The 21142-nt window shown below is 43.4% G+C and overlaps 1 protein-coding gene across 2 annotated transcripts in view; it reads right to left on the bottom strand.

Moving 5' to 3' along the window:
- The window catches only part of gdpd5b (glycerophosphodiester phosphodiesterase domain containing 5b), a 53054-nt gene that overhangs the window by 5446 nt on the left and 26466 nt on the right, over nucleotides 1-21142 (bottom strand). For both annotated transcript variants that reach the window (XR_013844336.1, XM_080007391.1), the window contains exons 3-14: nucleotides 20520-20623; nucleotides 15892-15985; nucleotides 15507-15566; nucleotides 14787-14885; nucleotides 13452-13545; nucleotides 11822-11967; nucleotides 10218-10300; nucleotides 7542-7692; nucleotides 3797-4018; nucleotides 2742-2899; nucleotides 2487-2634; nucleotides 808-890 (exon numbers count right to left, since the gene is read on the bottom strand). Coding sequence is in view for 1 of the 2 variants with exons in the window: in XM_080007391.1 (XP_079863517.1) it covers nucleotides 808-890; nucleotides 2487-2634; nucleotides 2742-2899; nucleotides 3797-4018; nucleotides 7542-7692; nucleotides 10218-10300; nucleotides 11822-11967; nucleotides 13452-13545; nucleotides 14787-14885; nucleotides 15507-15566; nucleotides 15892-15985; nucleotides 20520-20623 (1442 nt within the window). In the remaining variant the exon portion in view is untranslated. The remainder of the gene's footprint in view (nucleotides 1-807; nucleotides 891-2486; nucleotides 2635-2741; nucleotides 2900-3796; nucleotides 4019-7541; nucleotides 7693-10217; nucleotides 10301-11821; nucleotides 11968-13451; nucleotides 13546-14786; nucleotides 14886-15506; nucleotides 15567-15891; nucleotides 15986-20519; nucleotides 20624-21142) is intronic.

Raw genomic sequence — 21142 nt, 5'->3', positions numbered from 1 at the left:
AAAAGAAGAAGGGGATGGAGCGGAGGAGGAGGAAGAGTAGCCTGCATCCTGCTAGAACACACAAGCCTCAGAAATTAAAAGAAAGGTCTCAACTTAGCCAAATAAAAAGAACCTCTGAGAATCGCTAAAAGGAAGAGTCATTAAACAGCCCAATAATTATCCAGAAATAATTGTCTGACTTTACATAAGCAAAGTAAGTACATGGGATACACGCATAGTGTAGGTTCTGTGTATTTTTATATATTTGGGTATTTTTCCAGATTGTTAAGCTTTATTTTTAGTTAATTGTCTGTAGAGCAATGCACTAAGCCTTACCACCAAATTCCTCATGTATGAAAATGGAGGTTTAAAGCCCCTGAAACCTGGAGAAAGACACCTGCAATATACCTTGACCCTCAAATAATAAAAAAGAAAAAGATTTTCCCCATATTACTGCACATATTTCTTAAATGTATTTATTGAAATTATATTACATTTTATATAAAATGTATATTCAAATTTTATATTACATTTTAATATTTTCTTTTTTATCTTTTTAACTCTTCACTTTCACCTGGTAGTTTAGTCAAATTAACTTTCTTTCAATATTTATCTGCACTGTTGAAAATTTGCACAAGTTGGAAGTTCCCGGAGGCACGACGGCGTTTGTGACCGGCAACTAAGAAGCAGGCTACATTGGTACGAAATGAGACAGCGCTGCTTCTCTACGTCTGCTGTGCTGAGGCTACGCTGAGGGAAACACTCTAACCCCACGCGGAAATCGATTATTTCGATACTCAGTTGAACTGGCTCTGCGGCCGTACTTACTTCTGGAAAATGAAAATTCCTATGACGACGGCAAAGGAGACTAAGTCTGCGGACACCCACATCAGGCAGTATTCATCTGGTCTCTGGAAACACACACACACACACACACACACACACACACACACACACACACACACACACACACACACACACACACACACACACACACACACACACACACACACACACACACACACACACACACACACACACACACACACACACACACACACACGATGCTGGATTTCTGTTAACTCTTCAAGTCAAGGTTATAAATCAATACTAAACTGGGGCAAACAACCCCAGCCAAATTCCAAAGCAATTTCCCACAAGCCCTTTCACCTGAAGCCCTGTGAGACAAGCTGCTAAAGTCACACACACACACACACACACAATGTTATCAAAATGGCATCATGCATCAGGATAACATCTCGAGACAGAAACACGACAAATTCTCATGTATATTTATACTGTCAGCAAGTTTCCAGGTTAATCCTCTGGTCAACACATACTTTCACCTTTATTCAACCTTTGGCAACATAATCTTTAAAGTTGAATTTTGATGATTTTTAGCTTAAAGGTAACTAAGTTAGTGACTGTTTTACTCAGCTGCTCCACTTAAGTACAATTTGGATGTATTTCCGTTCCCTTTCAAAGCAAATATCGTACTTTTCACTCAGATTTTTACTTGATTGAATTCATCTGCAACACCTAAGCCAAGTACTGTTTTATTATTGTTAAACAGGTTTCGCACAACTGATCCAATATGTTCTTACATGTGATACACTTACATTTGGGACTGTCAACAATAAAAGGAAACCGTTAAAGAACATTTATCTTAACCTACGGAGGTTATTGAGAAGGGAATGAACCTTCATAATGAAACACAGGACATTTTAAATCAAGCACCTTTAAGACTTTTACACCGGTAGAAAGTGGTATGGGGCACTTTTAACAGTTTCTGTAGAATTTGTACTTGTACTGTGATCCCACCAATCTCACGCGTCGCACCCATCAGGGAAGTGACACCAGAGTGGCAGAGCTTTTCAAGTTAGTATAAAACTATAAGGTGCACCTGCTTTATGTCAACAAAAATGGACATCACAGGTATTCCAAAATTCAGGGACAAACTACAATGCTTTATTGAGTCCTACTAATATATAGTGTTTACAAAGTCTTATCCTGTGCATAGAATTGGATTCTGTGTGTATATATATTTCTTTTTCAGAAATGTAAGCTTTTATTATGTATCACATTTTTTTCAGATTTTTGTTAAAATTTAGTAAATGTGTATATTGAATTTATGTAATAATAATTTTTACAAATATCAAATTTAAGATATTGTAATTTTATATAAATCTTTTATATTTACATTACTATCTTTATGACCTTATCAGGGTTACATTCACCTGGTGGTTTAGTCCTTAACTTTCTTTCACTATTTATCTGCAACGATGAACTGAATTTCCACGAAGAATCAGCATTTCATCGCTAACATGACACTTGAACTTCGACACTTGCGGGAATATTAACAAATAGAAAGGAAACGAACAAACACACAAATGATGATCATTAATTCCCGCCTCAAAGTGAGTAACAACCCGCATTATAAACAGTAAAAGAATAAATAAATAAACAAACAAACAAACAAACAATGAATAAAAAAATATGAGCCTCACCATGAGCCAGACGGGGTAAGGCACCTTCTTGAGGACGTGTGGGGCCTCGGAGGAGACGGCCGCCGCCCCGCTGCACCACAGCACCGAGTAGAGCCAGGGCTGGTTGACGGTGTGGAGGGCCAGGCTCACGTTGCTCTGGGAGAACTCTCTGGAATAGGCATAGGGTTGGTGAGTTGGTTGGTTAGGTTGTGGGTTGGTTAATTAGTTGGGTGGTTAGTTGGTTCATTTGGGGTAAGACTTAGGGATGATGGCTACCTGATGTCCTGAGCGCTGGCCTCGTTGTAGCGCAGCAGCACCCAGCTGACCCCCTGCTGGTGCAGGCTCTGCAGACTCTGCTTCCTCAGAGAGGTCTGGACCAGGCCCGGGGCCGCCCGCCGCACCTGGGCCCGGTCCTCTTCAGGGGTCCACAGCACCTGGTTTATTAGAGGAGGATTTATTAAATACATACTCATTAATAAAAAATGTAAAAATAAACGTTTGAGTTGGGAAAACCTGCAACAGATACTGTAAACACATAACAGATTCTCTTTTTATAGATACACCTCCATCTATTCTCTCCCTCCCTCTCTATTCTCTTGCCTATGAATACATAAACATCTATCTGTTCCCTCTCCCTCCATGTTCCCTCTCTCAATAGACACATTTCTTCTCCCACTCCCTATCGATAGATCAACGTCTCTCTCTAACCCCCCTCTATCTATTGCCTCAATCTCTCTCTTCCTCTATTTATTCACTCTCAATCCCCTCTCAAGTCCCTGTCAATATATCAACATCTCCTATATTCCCTCGCTCCCTATTATTTACCTCTCTCCCCCTCCATATGGTCCCTCTCTTTATATACACACTTCCTCTCTCCTCTCCATTTCCTCCCGCTCTCCCTCTATCGATATATCAACATCTCTCTATCTACCCCTCCATCGATTGCCTGAATCTCTCTCTTCCTCTATTTATTCATTCTCGATTCCCTCCCTCTCTCTCTCTCTCTCTCTCTCTCTCAATTACCTGTCAATATATCAACATCTCCATCGATTCCCTCTCCTATTCCCGCTCCCTCTCTGCATTCCCCCTCTCTCTATCGCCTCTCTATCTACCTCCACACACACTCTCCGCTTCTTGTTTCTACTTCTTTTATTTTGTAATGTAAAGACATTGTTAACATGCAAAATGTTTTAAAATGATTTTCTTTGATGAAATTACTGACGCAATGATATATATAGTTTCCGAGTCATGACATGGAAACATTGCTGCATGATTACACTTTCTAAACCACACCATGTGGACCCTGCAGCAGCACGAGTCCTGGGGCTCACCAGGCTCAGCGGCACTGCGGCAGAGCGAACCACCTCCAGCGTGGCGTTGATCCAGCTGCGGTGGTGGGGGTGCTCGGGCGGCGGTCTCCTCAGCCGGAAGACCACCGTGCGATTTCGGGGGGAGGCCAGCCGCAGCAGCTCCTCCAGGCTGCACACGCTCTGGTTGGCCACCAGGCGGCGCTCCCTCGGGGACAGGGTGTGGACGCTCCAGAAGGGGTCGTCCTGGACAGACAGGCACAGGGAGTTTTATTATTATTATATTTACTTTTTTATTAATGATTGATGTAAGCAAACCCAACTCTCACTCCCTGAGACTTCCCATTAGGGTCTACATGCTCATGCAAATGTAGTTGACGATTAACTGTCACACAAATAACTGCAATTAATGACTTAAATGCCTTTGTTCATTTTACGCCGCTAAAATAGTGACATAAAATAAAACTTGAACACACACACACACACACACACACACACACACACACACACACACACACACACACACACACACACACACACACACACACACACACACACACACACACACACACACCAACAGTTAAGCTTTTCTGGAACCAACTCACATTCTCTTTACTGCAGCATTCTAACATTGGTTTAAATTTGCTTTGAATCTAGATGGAATCCCATGAATGAAGAACAATATCACAAAAGGACGCAATCTCAAATAATTGCAATCAGGCAATTATGCAATAACAGCTGTACTTCTGATTTTATTTTATTAGCAGAAATATCACTTAATGCAGATTTCAAGGGAGAGCACTAGAATGTCAGCATTCCGTCAGTAGCATTTCTAAGAACCCACTGAAAAAACCCCCCACAAAATTTTCCTGCTGCAGGCCTCCTGCAGCCTCATGTGCTGTTATCCATCTCCACCCACGCCTATAGAGTAAAAACAAAATTTAAAAGTATTTACGCTTTTTGTCCCAATGCGACTATCATCGTGCACTCCCATCAGTGTACATTAATGGACCGAGCTGTAATAAAATCACATTTTGCTGCACGCTATCAGATCTGGCGAACCATCCAGCGAGCTGGTCGGGCCTACAATGTGACGGAGCAGCAACCCAGGCTTGTGGGCAGGGAAACTTAATCTTAATGCAAACAAAAAGGGCTACCGCAGAATAGAATAATGACCCCCCCCCCCCCCCAAGATTATCTCGAAACACAGATGATATAGGAATTGAATGGGCTCAACACGGTGCAGTAGAAGAGTGAATAGAATCTTTTCTCACATAGCCTGAAAGCTGATTTGCGTAAAAGTCTGCCTCCATCGCTGGTGACTGAGTAATACAATACAAAGCAACCTTCCAAGTTCAAAATAAACCAAAAAACAAAACAAAAACCCCTTTCTCTGTCGCTTCTTGACCATTACATATTACCCAATACAATTTTGGAGAAAGATGTTTTAGAAAGGTAGCCACGAGAGCAGGGGTCTCAAACCACAGGCCCGGGGGCCACATCCAGCAAGCGAGACAGTTGAATGTGGCCCCACTGCATGGTGATAATATATTGATGAATCTGGCACGCAAATAATTTTTCCCAAATCACACTGCTTAATGAAACCACACAAAGGTACTTAATGTTTTCCAAACATAAAACAGAATGGAAAAGATCATGAGAGAGCTACTTCTTACAGGATTACGAGGAAATTCACTAATGTGCAGGAGAAAAACAGAAAAAAACAGGCCGATATTCTCTTGAAGTTCAACACCGCCCCCCTAGTAGAAGACAACCTGGCCAGTGGCCGCCAGGTCATTTGAGTTTGAGACCACTGCTCTAGAGAGCTTTACACCTGTCATAAAAACACTATCTCAGAGCTCCTCCCCACAGCACAACACACTTTTTCTATGTTACATCAAAAATATGTCACTGGGGCACAGACATTTTTTCTTTTTTCTTTTTTTACACTCGTCACTTGTCCTTATCTGCAGCGTTTTAATAATACTGTGTTTACAGATAAGTGGATCCGATTTGGAGCCTATTTCCATTTCTGGCAATCCGGCCGTAATAAAGAAAATTGAAGAGCCACTGTTGGCTTTCACCTGATACTTCATCAACGGAGTACTCTGCCAAAAAATTTAATTCCCAAAAGCCCCCGATGGGAATTTAAAAACACCGCTTTGTTCAGTTATTATTATTAAAAATGTGTGTAATCAACATGAGTGTATCTAGTGCCGGGATTGTAATCGTCTTGTGGAACTTTATTCGGAACACCTGTACACCTACTTACGCATGCAATTATCGCATCAGCCAATTGTGTGGCAGCAGTGCAGTGCATCAAATCATGCAGATAAAGGTCAGCAGCTTCAGTTAAGCCCCTTTCCCACATGGAATCCGTAACATTGCTGGATGAAAAAATATCCGGCAAAGGCAGTAGGAAGTCATTCCCACGTAGCCTCCTTTACGGAACAGTACCTTTTCGAGTCTGTTCCCACACACAGGTGACTGTTCCGACCACATTACGTAATGCTCCCGCGAGAGGTGTCTAATATCACGTGAGACGAGACAACAGAATCGGTTTTCGGACCAGCGCTTTGCTTCCCGTCTCTCCCCGCCCCAAGGCCTCATCCCTCCGCTGACAGAGGGGTGTATTTACGGAACGACTTTTAGGGAACATTGAGACCGGCTCCCATTCCCACATGACGCCAATATGGAACATTGCCAGTAGATTTACCGCTTTCAGTGCAAGTGGGAAAGGGGCTTTAATGTTCACATCAACGTTCACATCAACCATCAGAATGGTTGATGTGAAAAAAAAATGTGATGTCAGTTTTTTTTCCACCGTGGAATGATTGTGCCAGACGGGCTGGTTTGAGTATTTCTGTAACTGCTGATCTCCTGGGATTCTCATGCACAACGGTCTCTAGAGTTTACTCAGAATGGTGCAAAGAACAAAAAAATAAAAATAAATAACAAAAAAAAAAAAAAAAAAACATCCAGCGAGCGGGGATTCTGCAGACGGAAACGCCTTGGCCAGACTGGTTCGTGCTGACAGAAAGGCTACGGTGACTCGGATAACCTCTCTGTATATCGTGGTGAGCAGAAAAACATCTCCCAACCCATCTCAAGCGGATGGGCTACGACAGCAGAAGACCACGTCGGGCTCCACTTCAGTCAGCCAAGAGCAGAAAGCTGAGGCTGCGGTGGGCACAGGCTCACCAAAACTGGACGGTTACAAAACCTAGCCGGGTCTGAAGAGTCTCCCTTTTCTGCCGAGGCACACAGATGGTGGGGTCAGAATTTGGTGCCGACAGTATGAATACATAGATACCAACCTGCCTTGTGTCAACAGTCCAGACTGGTGGCGGTGGTGTAATGTTGGGGGCAATCAATCATCTCGTGAATTCCACAGCCTATTTGATTATTGCTGCTGACAATGTGCATCCCTTCATGGCCACAATTTAGCCATCTTCTAATGACTACCGACAGCAGGATAATACACCATGTCACAAAGCAACAGTCGTCGCAAACTGGTTTCATGAACACGACAGGGTTCAATGTTCTTCAGTGGCCTTCCAAGTCACTGGATCTGAAACCAACAGAACACCTTTGGGATGTGATAGAATGGGAGATTTGCAGCATGAATGTGCAGCTGACAGCTGACTTTTTCTTTTTGTGCCAAATGTAAAAAAAAAAAAAAATAAAATGCATTCCTCTGAAATGAAAAAGTCATGCAAATATGACCCAAACGCTTTTCGTCAATCCTGACTTTGTGAACCCCGGCTACCTTGATGAACCACTCTCCGGCGTTGAGCTGCTGTAGGTCGGTCCAGTTGAAGAGCGAGGCGTCCTCCATCTGCCGGTCGGGGAAGACCCTCGCCACATCCGTGGTCCGGTGCAGGGTGCGGTCGTGCATCAGGAAGGGCACGCCGTCCAGGCTGGGAAACAAGGGGAATATTGGACTGTATTCACATTTATATTTGATTGAATAAAATTGATTGTTAGATGTCATTTTTTGATGTCCTATCATAAAAATAATGTGTATTGGCTAGATAGATAGATACAAATAGATGTAGAAATAATAATAATAATAATAATAATAATAATAATAGATAGATAGATAGATAGATAGATAGATAATAATAACAACAATAAATAAAATAAAAACACTAATAAAATGAACCAAAAAGTAAAAAGGAAAATGGGTCGCATGCGTATACATGAAGAGCGGAATAAAGCTGACGGTGAATTTGGAAGATCAAGCTAAAGATAAGAAAAAATTGGTAATGTACAATAAACGTAGTGATTAGCATTAAATATTAGCCTAAAAATGCTAATCAGTAAACAGAATGTTGGCAATAAACCTGAAAGAATTATAGTAAACAACACCTCTATGTTTGGCTGGAAATCAACATATAAGGACAAAGGGAGTTCATGTTACACACAAACAAAGGAAGGAGTTAAAAAATTTAAAAAGGGATGATTTCAGGACATTTCACGTTTTTGTACGTCAACCTTTACATTTTTAGCTAGCGACAAAAAAGAAAATCTCTTCAAGTCACTACGAAAAGAGCGGAAGAGAGGCCATTCGGTTCAAGGGCGAACTCCAGAAACTATGCAGAATAAGAGCAGAGGAGGAAGGAAAGTGTTGCAGTCTGAATAATTGGACAGGGATTTTAGGGGGATCATTTTGAGTTCCATACTTTCTATTATTTCCCTCTATTCGCAACGAAATCCAAATCATTTGCCCAGTCATTTCTCAAGCCTGGTCATATCAGAGCTTTGGAGCGGAGTGCGAGGGCGCTCCTTCCGTCCATTTGTGACAAAGAATGATTCCCAGAAATATCGATGTGATATGCAAAGGATAAAAATCAGTGTATTTAAATGTGTGTGTGTGTGTGTGTGCGCTTCCGGTCCGGTGCTAAGTGGAGCCTGGACTGCTGCTCTGGTTGTCATCAGATGTAATTACTCAGCCTTGTTGGGAGCCCACGTGTCATCGGCCCTCAGCAATCACACACTCATTCGTCTCTCTGACGGGGGATGCACGGAGGACACACACACACACACACACACACACACACACACACACACACACACACACACACACACACACACCCTTAAACATGTAATATTCAGTGCACATTATGCTAAAAAAAAACATATCTTATTTATATTCCTCAAAAAAAATGCCCATGCCTGACCTACAATGTAATACTGTATATAGACATACTGTACACGCCGTTGACAAAACAATACTCCCTGCCCCCACACACACACTCACGCCCACTTTCCATCCTTTCTCCCTTCCATCCACCTCTACCGCTCTCCGCCCCTCCCAACCCGCTCTGTTTCTGTGCGAGTACAGCGGGATGGAGCTCGGCCTGTCATGTCCCATTATGGAAGAGATGAGGCGCGCGCATCCGCAAACCAGTATGCAGTGATTTAGTGCCGGTGAGGTGAAACAAGTCCAGTGCCGTGGTCTCCGCTGCTGCCGTGAAAAACAATCCTAATAAGGAGGCTATGTATTTAGAGAACGCACCAAGAGGACAATGGAAAGAGCTGCACGGTTATTTCAAAGCCACAATGGACCCGATAGGACATAGGGGCGTGGCGGCAGTCTTTGCCACCAAGGCAATCAAGGTCAATATTTGTTTCATCTAAAACCAGGACTAAAATAACCCTACTTAAATTAATTAAGTAAACACAAAAAAAAAAAAAAAAAAATTAAAAAAAAAAGCCTTTTTGAGAAATGGCTTAATTTGAGATGAATTAGTTCCATTAATCCAAAAAAATAATTCAAGCCTTCACTTAGACCTTAGATATGCTCTAATCTTCCTTCTGGAAATCAGATTTTTCTTACACAAGAATGGGGCAAGTCAGACTTCTTTAAACCATGACTGAGTAAGGCCATTCCAGAATAAAAGTGTGATTTAGTTGAAGATTAGACCTAATCTGTGTCTGCAAATGCGCCCCACTCTCAGTTAAAAGACCAAAACACCGTTGTATAACAATAATAGAGACGTATGAGGCAAGACAAATTACAACCAGTTTTTACCACTAAACAAAAGGCTCTTTCCTATTTTGGCTTTGATTACATCTATCTATCGATCTATATCCACACACACTCACACACACACACACACACACACACACACACACACACACACACACACACACACACACACACACACACACACACACACACACACACACACACACACACACACACACACACACACAGTATATATCAAGTGCCTGGTTGCCCAAAAACACCTTTTCCAATTACAATGCCTGGAGATGATCTGTGGAAACCCCAAGTCTATGTGTGTAATCTCGGACAGTGTAGAGCAGCATTCCCGTGACACCAGTTGACCCGGTGTTTGCCTTTGACTTTGCCAGTGTGCTATTCCCATACAGCTACTGTTCTATTGATCTCTGAACGTGTGTGTGTTTGTTCCTTTACCTGATGGCCACGTCAGCCTCCAGCCCGGTGACGTTCATCTGCAAAGCTCGATGGAAAGACAGCAGTGTATTCTCTGGGGCAAGCTAGGGACAGAAGGGCACACACACGCACGCACACGCACGCAATGCTGGATTTCTGTTAACTCTTCAAGTCAAGGTTATAAATCAATACTAAACTGGGGTAAACAACCCCCGCCAAATTCCAAAGCAATTTCCCACAAGCCCTTTCACCTGAAGCCCTGTGACACAAGCTGCTAAAGTCAATGGCGGCAAGGGGACGGGCGCAATCAATGCAAAGTGCTTCTGGGAAATGGAGTCCACGCACATGACCTGCCGCAGCCTGTGAGCCTGCATGGATGGATCACGTCAGTCGAAATTTATGAAAAAGACGAGTGGGTGTGTGAACAGCAAATTCCTTATCCGCTTTTTTTATGAAGGTGTTACATAAAAACGAGTGATGCGCTCTAAACATGATTCTGAGGCAAACAAATAAAAAACAACTACTAACTAAAAGTCTGAAAGAATATTGCATATATTATAACAAATATTGCGTATATTACAAGAGCCATTTGAAAGAGTCAAAAACATTCTTCAACATAGTTCACAATCTTTCGGGTACTATCGTGCGTGCTCAAGCTCCACCTCCCCGGCGGACCGCGCGGAGGGGGCCTGGTGATGTGCGGGGCAAGGGAAGGCTCCGCTATTAAGAGAGCCCGCGGCCCCGGTCACAGCGCAGCACTGCGGAGGAAAAGCACCTGACGCCGACACCGGGAAAACCATCTTCCATACGCCACATTTCCTGCCCCTAGTCGAGCGAGCAGGGAATTGGCGTTGGGCTCTTCCCTCTTCGCTAATGAGGGAATCTGTTGGGGTTTTTTAAAAATCCGCCGTCGTTGAGTTGTATTAGAAAAGGATGCTCTTTTTTTTTTCTTTTTTTTTTTTATAAAGCAGCATTTGACTAGGAAACCATAGCATTTCAGTACAAATTATGTCAGCATGTAATTTCAATATATACGTACATACGACTGGTATTTCTGGTGCTGACTAGGGAGGGTAACAACGTTTAATCTACTAGTCAACTAATCACGCACATCCCTAGTTAAGACGCACGGAATGGATACAGTCTTGGATGCCTACAGGACTGTATACATTATCGCAATGTTCGCAAAAGCATGAAAAATGCCCAGATTTCATTGTAAATATTCATTTTGCCCAGAGGACGGGATCCCAGCTCAGTGACACACTGTACATCAGTCGATGGGAGCCCTGAGAACGCTCATTACCGCACGGGTTCTTTTCAGTCTCAGGATAATAAGGTCATTGAATAGTCTGGAATAGCCCCAAGTCGACGAAGCAGGAAAAAGGGAAACGAGGAAGGAAAACCAGAGATGTTGCAGCTCTATTTGAAAAGAAACGTGTCTACGGAAGAGAAGGAAGAGGCTTTGAAGGCCACCACGCCTCTGCATAGCGTAGCCGCCAAGGCCCAAGATCTTATAGGCTTGATTCCCATCTGTTTCTGTGCGTTATATTCCACTTTATAAAAATAAATAAAATTGTTCTTGGCACCCGACTTCCGATTGGACAATTGAAATCGGCCAAACTCACCATGGGCGCGCCCTGGTGGCCGATGACGTCGGGCCGCGGTTTGAGCTCGCTGGGATCCATAATGCAGGGTGAGGTGATGGACAGAGGGACCAGGTAGAGGCCCAGCAATACACCCAGGTAGAGCAGCAGCATTACCACCTGGAGACCTGGTGAGGAAGTAGAACGACAGGTCAGCGACAGGTAGAACATTTTGTTGTTTTTTGTTGAAATTTGTAAATGTCAATTGTAAATCCAAAAAAAAAAATCTGAATCACAATCAGTTTTATTCACCAGGCAAATTTACATACAGTATACGATGCAATTGTTCTGGTGAGGTTCTTTTACAAGCAATTTGCATAAAAAAACTGAAAAAAATGGAGAATAAAAAGAATAGAAATTAAATACAATTAAAAGTGAAGTAAATTACAGAAAAAAAAAAAGTAATTGTCAATTACACACAACTAGCCAAAAAAAATAAAAAAAAATAAAAAAAATGTACATCAATTAAAAACATACTGATAAATATTGAAAAGATAAAATTAAGAAATTGATATTAACCTTGGGTGACCTGTTTATACACAACTACAGTGCACATACAAACAGTTGAATTACATTTTATTATATATTTTGTAGAATGTGATGCATTTTCCTACAATGTTTAGTTAAATACAACAGAAAAAAGCAGAACCCTCATATGAACTTAATACTGTAACACCATTTTAATGAGAAATTCTTGACACACCGTCTTGATTTTACAACTTGCAAATGGCAAGTTGAGGAAAGAGCTTAAGTATTCAGTTATTCAACATTAAACTGCAAAGCGATGTATGTTGTGATAACGGACACGCAGAAATAAGACTTTCGGCGCACACACACACACACTGGGGAGGGTATTTGTTTCAAGGTCAACTCCAGAGCCAGGTTGAATGCGTCAGAACAACTCATGTTACAGAGAGGAGACAGAGTGCACACACACACACACCCCTGTGCCGCCAGCGTGCACAAAAGCTAAACCCCAACCTACTGTATTCACACGCTCGCATGTTAATATCCACACACACACACACACACCTCCTTGTTATTCACACCCTGCTGTACATAATAACTGAGCTGCTGCGGGAGGGAAAAATCCCCAAGAAGCCTTTCCTCAGCAAGCCCAACTAAATGCATACGCAGGTCAATTTAAACACACACACACACACACAACACATTAGGACACGTTCCACTAGAGTTGGGGGTGCTCTGTTCTTCAACTCCATTATATCCAGAATGTACACACACACACACACACACACACACACACACACACACACACACACACACACACACACACACACACACACACACACACACACACACACACACACACACACACACACACACACACACACACACACACACACACACGTGTTTGAAGAGAAAACAGTTGACGTCACGTGATCTCGGAGGAATGTTCATTATCACCGACACCCCGGGTGGACGCCCCACACTCTGTCCACACCGCGTTAATCATTCCCTCACACAAACACGCATAGTTTTTTTGTGTGTGTGAGTTTGAGTGTGGTGATAGGTCAAGAGAACAATTGCCTAACACTGATAGGAGGTGTGTGTGTGTGTGTGTTGCCCGAGGATGTGGAATGTTGGGACTCACTCGTTCTCTCGGCGCGAGCGACCTGCCCAGCGACGATCCATGACAGCGCCGTGACCGCTGCCAGAGCCCCGATGTGCAGGAAGGGACCCGTGGCCTGGAGGGCGGGAAGCCAACAGAGAGACGAAGAGAATAGAAGAGGAAGAGGAGGAAAAGAATAGAGAGAAGCAGGAAAGGACAGTGAGAGAAGAAATCAAGCAGAGGGGGCAGGAGAGAACAAAAAGAGATTAATTTAGAGAGCCTGAAGGACGAAATCACTAACCTCCTCCAACACAGAGGCATTCGTGGAGCTAGTGTGTGTGTGTGTGTGTGTGTGTGTGTGTGTGTGTGTGTGTGTGTGTGTGTGTGTGTGTGTGTTTGACTATACTTGTGAAGACCAGGCTCCGAATTTAATATTTTTTGGTTTAGAAATGCACCAGAAACAAGGGTCCTCACTTTGATACCAGCCCAAAGCTGCTTTCACACGAATCCAGACCCGACTATCCGGACAATGTCCGGAGTTACCCTTTCACACATGTAGCGAAAAAGACGCAGATTGTCCATGTCAAACGCGTTTACAATACCTGGAAATAATCTGTTTGGTTTATCCGGACTTCATACTAGGGTGCTGGATGGGTAAGGTCAAGGTCAAATGATTCGGACATTTGCGTTCATACATACAGCTCATCCGGGTAAAGTCCAGATAATTACAGGTTTACAGTGCATGTGTGAAAGCAGCTCAATAATGTGTGTGTGTTCATTGTCTGTGGATGTCTTTAGTGTGTGTATTTGTTTAACCATACTTGTGTGGACCAGGCTCCGAATTTACTGTTTTTTTGGTTCAGAAGAGATCTTATCTTAAGAGACCAACATGCACAACACACACTAGAAAATCAACTACACAATGTGGGAATAACATCAAATAGGGGAAAACCACCCTAACATACTGTATGCACACAGTGTAGATGTCCAAAGCAATACATTTATACAGCCATACATTAAAACGAAATGTATGGCTGTATAGACATTCATAGGCTGTTTACCCTTTAAAAACACAGCATTTTGTAAAATATATATGTTCAGAGGTTCTTTATTATATATTGTCAGAGTGTATTCTCTATTCAGAATTTTCATATTCTAATGTTTATTGTCTATCGTCTTTTTTTTTTTTTGACTTGCTTTGATGACCTTTCTTTATCCATTTACCTATCGATCATCTTTGCTGGTAACATATTCGTTGAGTCAGAAACTTGTGTGTACTGAGAACGATCTAATCAGATCCACAGAGACAGATCCTCATGACCGCGAATGAGTGGTCACACACCCCTGTAGTGTGAAATTTTCTTAGAGTCCACTGACCTGCAGTGATATGGGGATGACATCCCACTCCTCCCCCCATGTTTGGTTCACCGATATTATGCCGATAACGGTAGTGAGCAAGGCGGCGGTCACTCCAATCTGTGGAACCATAGGAAAAAAAACCATGGAGGACGAATCGACATAGGTGCACGTATTGACTTATACGCACATGGAGATCCCAGCCATGACTGACGTGTGCAGGTGCTTTACTGGGTATTTCCCCTCTCTGTTTACACAAAACCTTTCTGACCCCCTTCTCTGGACAACAAGATCTGAACACCAATGTCTGCTTTGACCAATGACTCCACACACACACACACACACACACACACACACACACACACACACACACACACACACACACACACACACACACACACACACACACACACACACACACACAGAGAGAGAGAGAGAGATAAGCACCACATGGACAAAAACGTAGGGACACAAATGCAAATGGGAGCTCCTGTAGATAAAAGCCACCCACCGCCCCATTTAGCTTCAAAGCACACACAAGCATATTGAAGAAATACAAGTTCACACACACACACACACACACAGAAACAGTCACCATGACAAGCGTTTAGATAAGTATTATAACTACACCAAACCACAAAAAGGTGAACAGGAAAATGCTGCCTATATGCTATAAGTTTCCCCACTTAATCAATACGCCCTTAACACGCACACACCAAATTTCCCATTTGAGCACCATACCTTGTGGAGCCAGTGCAGATTCAACTGCTGCCCAAGTCCGATGTGGCAGAGCGCAAGAACCTGTATGGATGCACACACACACACACACACACACACACACACACACACACACACACACACACACACACACACACACACACACACACACACACACACACACACACACACACACACACACACACACACACACACACACACACACACGTTAACTTCTGCTTTCACATAAATAAAATCAGAATAAATCACTTTACACATCCCCCCTGGGATCAGTTACATTTTGGCACGGGGCCGAGGCAGGTGTGCACCGACATCCCGTTTAAACACCGCCAGGGCAGAGTCTCTGGCACGGCATGGCCCTTTGTGTGAATATTCTGTGAGGACCCACCATTAAAAATGCAACGTAGGTGAAGCCGGCAGCAGTGGTGGCCAGGATGGGAGCGGTGCCATCGCTCCACTGCCCCGAGCGGTTGTAGAGGAACCTGCGGGGGACAGGAGAGGTGCTCAGCATTCATTTCTAATTTTCTGCTGAATCTGTAAAAAAAAAACAAAAAAACCCACCAGCGGCCTTTTACAAGGCCATGGGTGATTGTCTTTTGAAAACCAAATGTTAGCAAATGGAGAATGGTACAACCAGACCCAGGTTATTGACAATATTGTCCACGGCACTGCTGGAGAAACACCCATCTCAGAGCTCATACTAAGTACAAAAATCCCATAGCTTTAATTGACTCAACAACCAAATCAGAACAAGGGACTTTGTGGCCACTTCTAACATTTCCAGCGACTCTGCCTTTTCACAGTCAGAAACCCATCGAGCATGTCCTTGACTTTTCTTCTTCTTACTACTACTTCTACACCAGGGACGAATGGGAGATTATTAGGGGTGGCAAATTATTGACAGCAGGCTTCCTAAACAGGACAGGAAGAGGAATCGGGAACAAATAATCCCCTGCCAGCAGTTGTCTACCCGCTTGACATTTGACATCTTTAACACACACACACACACACACACACACACACACACACACACACACACACACACACACACACACACACACACACACACACACACACACACACACACACACACACACACACACACACACACACACAAACAAACACTCCCAGCTGAGAGGTATGATGCTGGGTGTCAAGATGGTTCAGGAGGCTAACAGCTGCTAAGGCAAGGGGGGCTGTTTCTATGTGTGGATCCCCTGATGTGTGTGTGTGGATCCCCTGATGTGTGTGTGTGTGTGTGTGTCTGCAACGCTGTGAATGTGCCTGAAACATGACAGCTAAGGCCAATAGGGCATCGGTGGCGCAATTACAGTCAAGGCCTTATCAGGGATTCCCAAAGCGCAAAGCCACAGCCAGGCCGTGCTTGACTACTGCTCCTGGTGAATACGTTCATCCAGAGGAAGCGCTCAGGTCGCCACCGCCTTTCGCCGCCGGCATAGAGGGAGGGATGCGATGGGTGTTGAGTCCAGGAAAAAAACAAAAGACTGGGGGGAAAAAAGGAAAACCGGATGACTCGTTATTGGCTTTGGGTGGAAAAAGCGCCTCCCTGATTAAAATGTGATGCTTAGGGGGATGGCGAGCGAGAGGAACGCAGGACCGAAGATGAAGAGAGTATGAAACAGAGACGGAGAGTGTGAAAAATCTTTATTAAAGAGCGACGGTAGAATGAAAGACACCCTGTGACCGAACCGGATTGGGATTTAAAAGAAAGAAAATGGAGGAGCGATGGGGAAATAAAGAATAAAGTACAGATTGCGCGGCGCGAGAGGCCAAGGCGCAAGAAGAAACATGCCGACGTTGATGACAGCGGGAGGAGGGAGGAAAATGACCTTGGGCGAACAAGTAAACTCCACTGTTGTGATATACAGAGCGGCTCAAGGCGACAAATCTTTTTCTCTCAGTGGACGCGCACACCCACATGCACACACCTCAATTATATAAAGTTGCCTGATTTTTACAATCCACTTTTACAGTCCTAGATCATGTACTATTGAGGGCTCAAAACTACATATAGTATGAAATTTGGACACACCCACTAAATCAATGATTTTCCTTTATATTTACTCTCTTCCACATTGTAGAATAATATTGATTCCAAAACTATGAAACCAAAAAGAAGAGTGTCAAAGTAGATTTTAGATTCTTCAAAGTAGCCACCCATTGCCTTGGTGACAGTTTTGCACACTCTTGGCATCCTCTCAACCAGCTTCTCCCCTGACCAACCCAGAAGTGGATTCCAGAGTCTGAATCTGCAAGAGATTATGGGATTTCTTACTGATCACTTCATTCCATACTTAAGCAGGAGCAGGTGGCCCCAGCCTTTTCCAGGACATCCCATCGTCAAGAAATGCCCACTATGAATTAGCAAGCGATACATGACCGTCCGTTTCAAAAATAATTCTCTTTTCCTTCAGGTCAGAGAGGTCAAGTGAAAGAAAGTATGATTATGGTATTTTATTAATCCCCAAAGGGAAATTCCAGTGTTGCAGCAGCAATGACGTACATGACAAAGTAGCACATGACCCCGAGTCATTGGGAGGCCATCGGGCAAGACACCTGGGTTCTGTAACCACACAGTGTGTGTAAGCTGTGGGAGGGTGGGGTGTCCGACAGTCCCAACTCAGATTACAGTGGAGGGAGGGTGAATTATACTCCATAAGTCATTTTGCAAAAAGACGAGCAGAGAAGGAGCACGGGGCTACAGAGTGTCTTGCTGTGTGTGTTTGTTGCACAGTGGTGGTGAGGACAGGAAACGCAAAGATTAGGGATTAGAGTTGAGATGGAATGAAATCCACCAGCCAAGCCAGAGATGGGGGGCAGTGGCGTTGGCAATGACTTATTTTCTGAGGAATATGGATAAATATTAACATGAAGATATTAGCGACAGCCTGTGCCAGTGATGTACTGTCAACAAAATATACACTTGCAAAGCATTTTGATCACTTTCTAAAGATACAATTATTATTATTATTATAATTAGGGGTCCAGTCTGTACAAAGGCATTTCACTGCATATATGTATGAAAGTTTGTATATGTATGTGACGAATAAACCTCTTGAATTGTGCAGGACGTAGAGGTGTAGTTACAGATTACAAACTAGCCGTGTATGTGTGTTTATGTACCTTCTTACCAGGCAGGTGGATCTGTTAGATTGATATTTTATCTCTTTGGTCCCCATTACTCCGCCGGATTCATGAAAAAACATGAAAAAAACATAAATCCAAAGAAACTCGTGACCACGTCTAGTGTAGTCCACCGAACTACGTGACTAATTACATTACAATTTCACGGGCCCTATTTTTCGGGTTAGGGTTACGTAAAACTCCGTAAATACGTCACTTCAAACATGTGACACAAACAGCCAATCGTAACGCTGGAGCACCGGTGCTTCCTCCGCTCTCTCTATGGCTGCGGCGCTCTCCGGCCGGCAAGGCGCAGCAGCGATGAGGCCCCCCAGGAGCTGACGCGGCGGGTCTTTCTAAAACGCCTATTTGAACTCTAACTCGCACTCATCCCAACCCGAGCCCGGCGCGGCTCCCGTCCCCGCAAAAGGAGAGCCATTAAACAAAAGAATCCATGGGAGGACAGAGTCCCTCGTTCCCTCCAAACGTCCCCGCATATAATCACAGAGCGCAGATTTGGGAACCTCGGAACCTCCAAAACCTGAAATACATTCCTAACATGAAATTAAACTGGACCCAGTGTATTTCTGCCTGCAGCTATTATTATTATTATTATTATTATTAAGGGTCCAGCCCGCAGTACAGCAGCCCCTTATTGTCATTGTAAGAGGAAAACCCCAAATTCTCGAATTTTGAAGCCTAAAACTATCTGGAAAACCAACTTCTGCATAACACATGAATACGATGGATGTCTTGTTTGAACCGCGATGTCACAAAGACCTCATGGTGGAAGTTTCACCAAATCAATCCACCTACGGAGCAGATATTAGAAAAAAAACGACCGAAAATTTAGCAATTTTAAGACCGACGTGCCAGTAAACCAGTCTGAAAAATGTCGAATCCGGCTAAAACTATCTGATCACATACTTCGACGTAAACTAGAGACACGGTTGGGATGTAGTTTAAACCCCTATATAATAATGATCTTGTGGTTTAAATTTCATCCAAATCGATCCACATACGGGGCAGATATTAGTGAAAAACCGAACAAATTTGACCTGAAATATTCCGTATTTCTGGTTAACTGACACGTCACACGTGTTCGAAATTCAACAAGATGAGATTTGAAGTAAGACGCTTTATGAAATAATCATATTATTAACTATAAATGTACAGATTCTGATTGAGAATGTCCAGTTGGACCATGTCCATAGGGCGCCGTGGATTGGGTCCCTGTGTAGTCTTTAGAAATTACCAAACTACCCATCTACGTGTGTATTTACATAGCGTCTTACCTGGTGGATGTCAGTAGATCTGTTCAAAAGATATTTAAATCCGTGGTCCACACTACTTCACCGGATTAATGAAAGAATTGATAGGAAATAATCCTTGAAATGTCGACTAAGCGTCCCTCGAAAAAACTGAAATGGGCGACTCAATGAGGAGTTCAAAATCCAAGGTGGCATCGGAAACATAGAAGCCCTGGAATAGCAATTACCCACAGAAATATCACTTAAAATCTAAGACAATAAAGAAGCCATTGTCCAAAAAAAGTACTGAAGAAACGAGACGAGCAACCAAGAGAGGACAGACCGGGGGGAGCCCATGCTGGGTGCAAGTAAACTCACGAAAATCATGCTGCGTTTCAGAGAACCCGGGAAAATGTAAAACACACCCAACACAACCAAACTGGACACCTTGTATTTCTGCCTGCGGCAATATTTATTATTAATAACACATTTTGTTTCATATGATTTTGTTTTATATTATTTATGAATAAATACCTCTTTTTTAATTTTAGTTTCAATGAAATTAACTACTGTTGCATTCAGCTGGTTTCTCAAAGCAGTGCACCAAAGACGGGGGACTCACCAGTTGAACTCATTGTAGTCGTTGTTGGCCTCCCACCAGAAGTAGAACCAGACGAGAAGCAGACAGAAGGTGAAGAGCAGGATCAGGGACCACAACAGCTCCCACTGGACGGACACACACAGACACACACACACACACACACACACACACACACACACACACTATTTACATAATTGAAATAAACAATAAACACAGCTGCTACTGCGCTGCGCTGGCCCTGCATAGCACGGCGACCCAGGATCGTAGGAACGGAGAAAGATGTAAAAAAGACGCTCTGCTGGAGAAAACAAGAAATTCTTAAGCGGATAAGTGCTACTTTGTTTTCCAGTTTGCCAAGAGAACAGAAGAATGACGACACTAATAAAGCTCCTACGTTGAAGAACTGAGGGTCTGCCCCCCGGGCCGCTGGCCGCTGCCTAGTCCCCTAGACACTCGGCTCATCGGTAATGATGAGGAAATTAATGACTTCGAATAACTTTGTATCCGAGAGGACTAATTACTGTCCAGCCCGGTCGTGCACTCTCAGCTCAATATAAAACTTATTTTAGAACCGAACCCAGGCCACTAAGCCTAATGCCCAGGAGGTATACCACACACACACACACACACACACACACACACAC

The sequence above is a fragment of the Zeus faber genome (genome assembly GCF_960531495.2).
Source record: "Zeus faber genome assembly, chromosome: 9".
NCBI lineage: Eukaryota > Metazoa > Chordata > Actinopteri > Zeiformes > Zeidae > Zeus > Zeus faber.
This window is presented reverse-complemented; position numbering and strand designations above follow the sequence as displayed.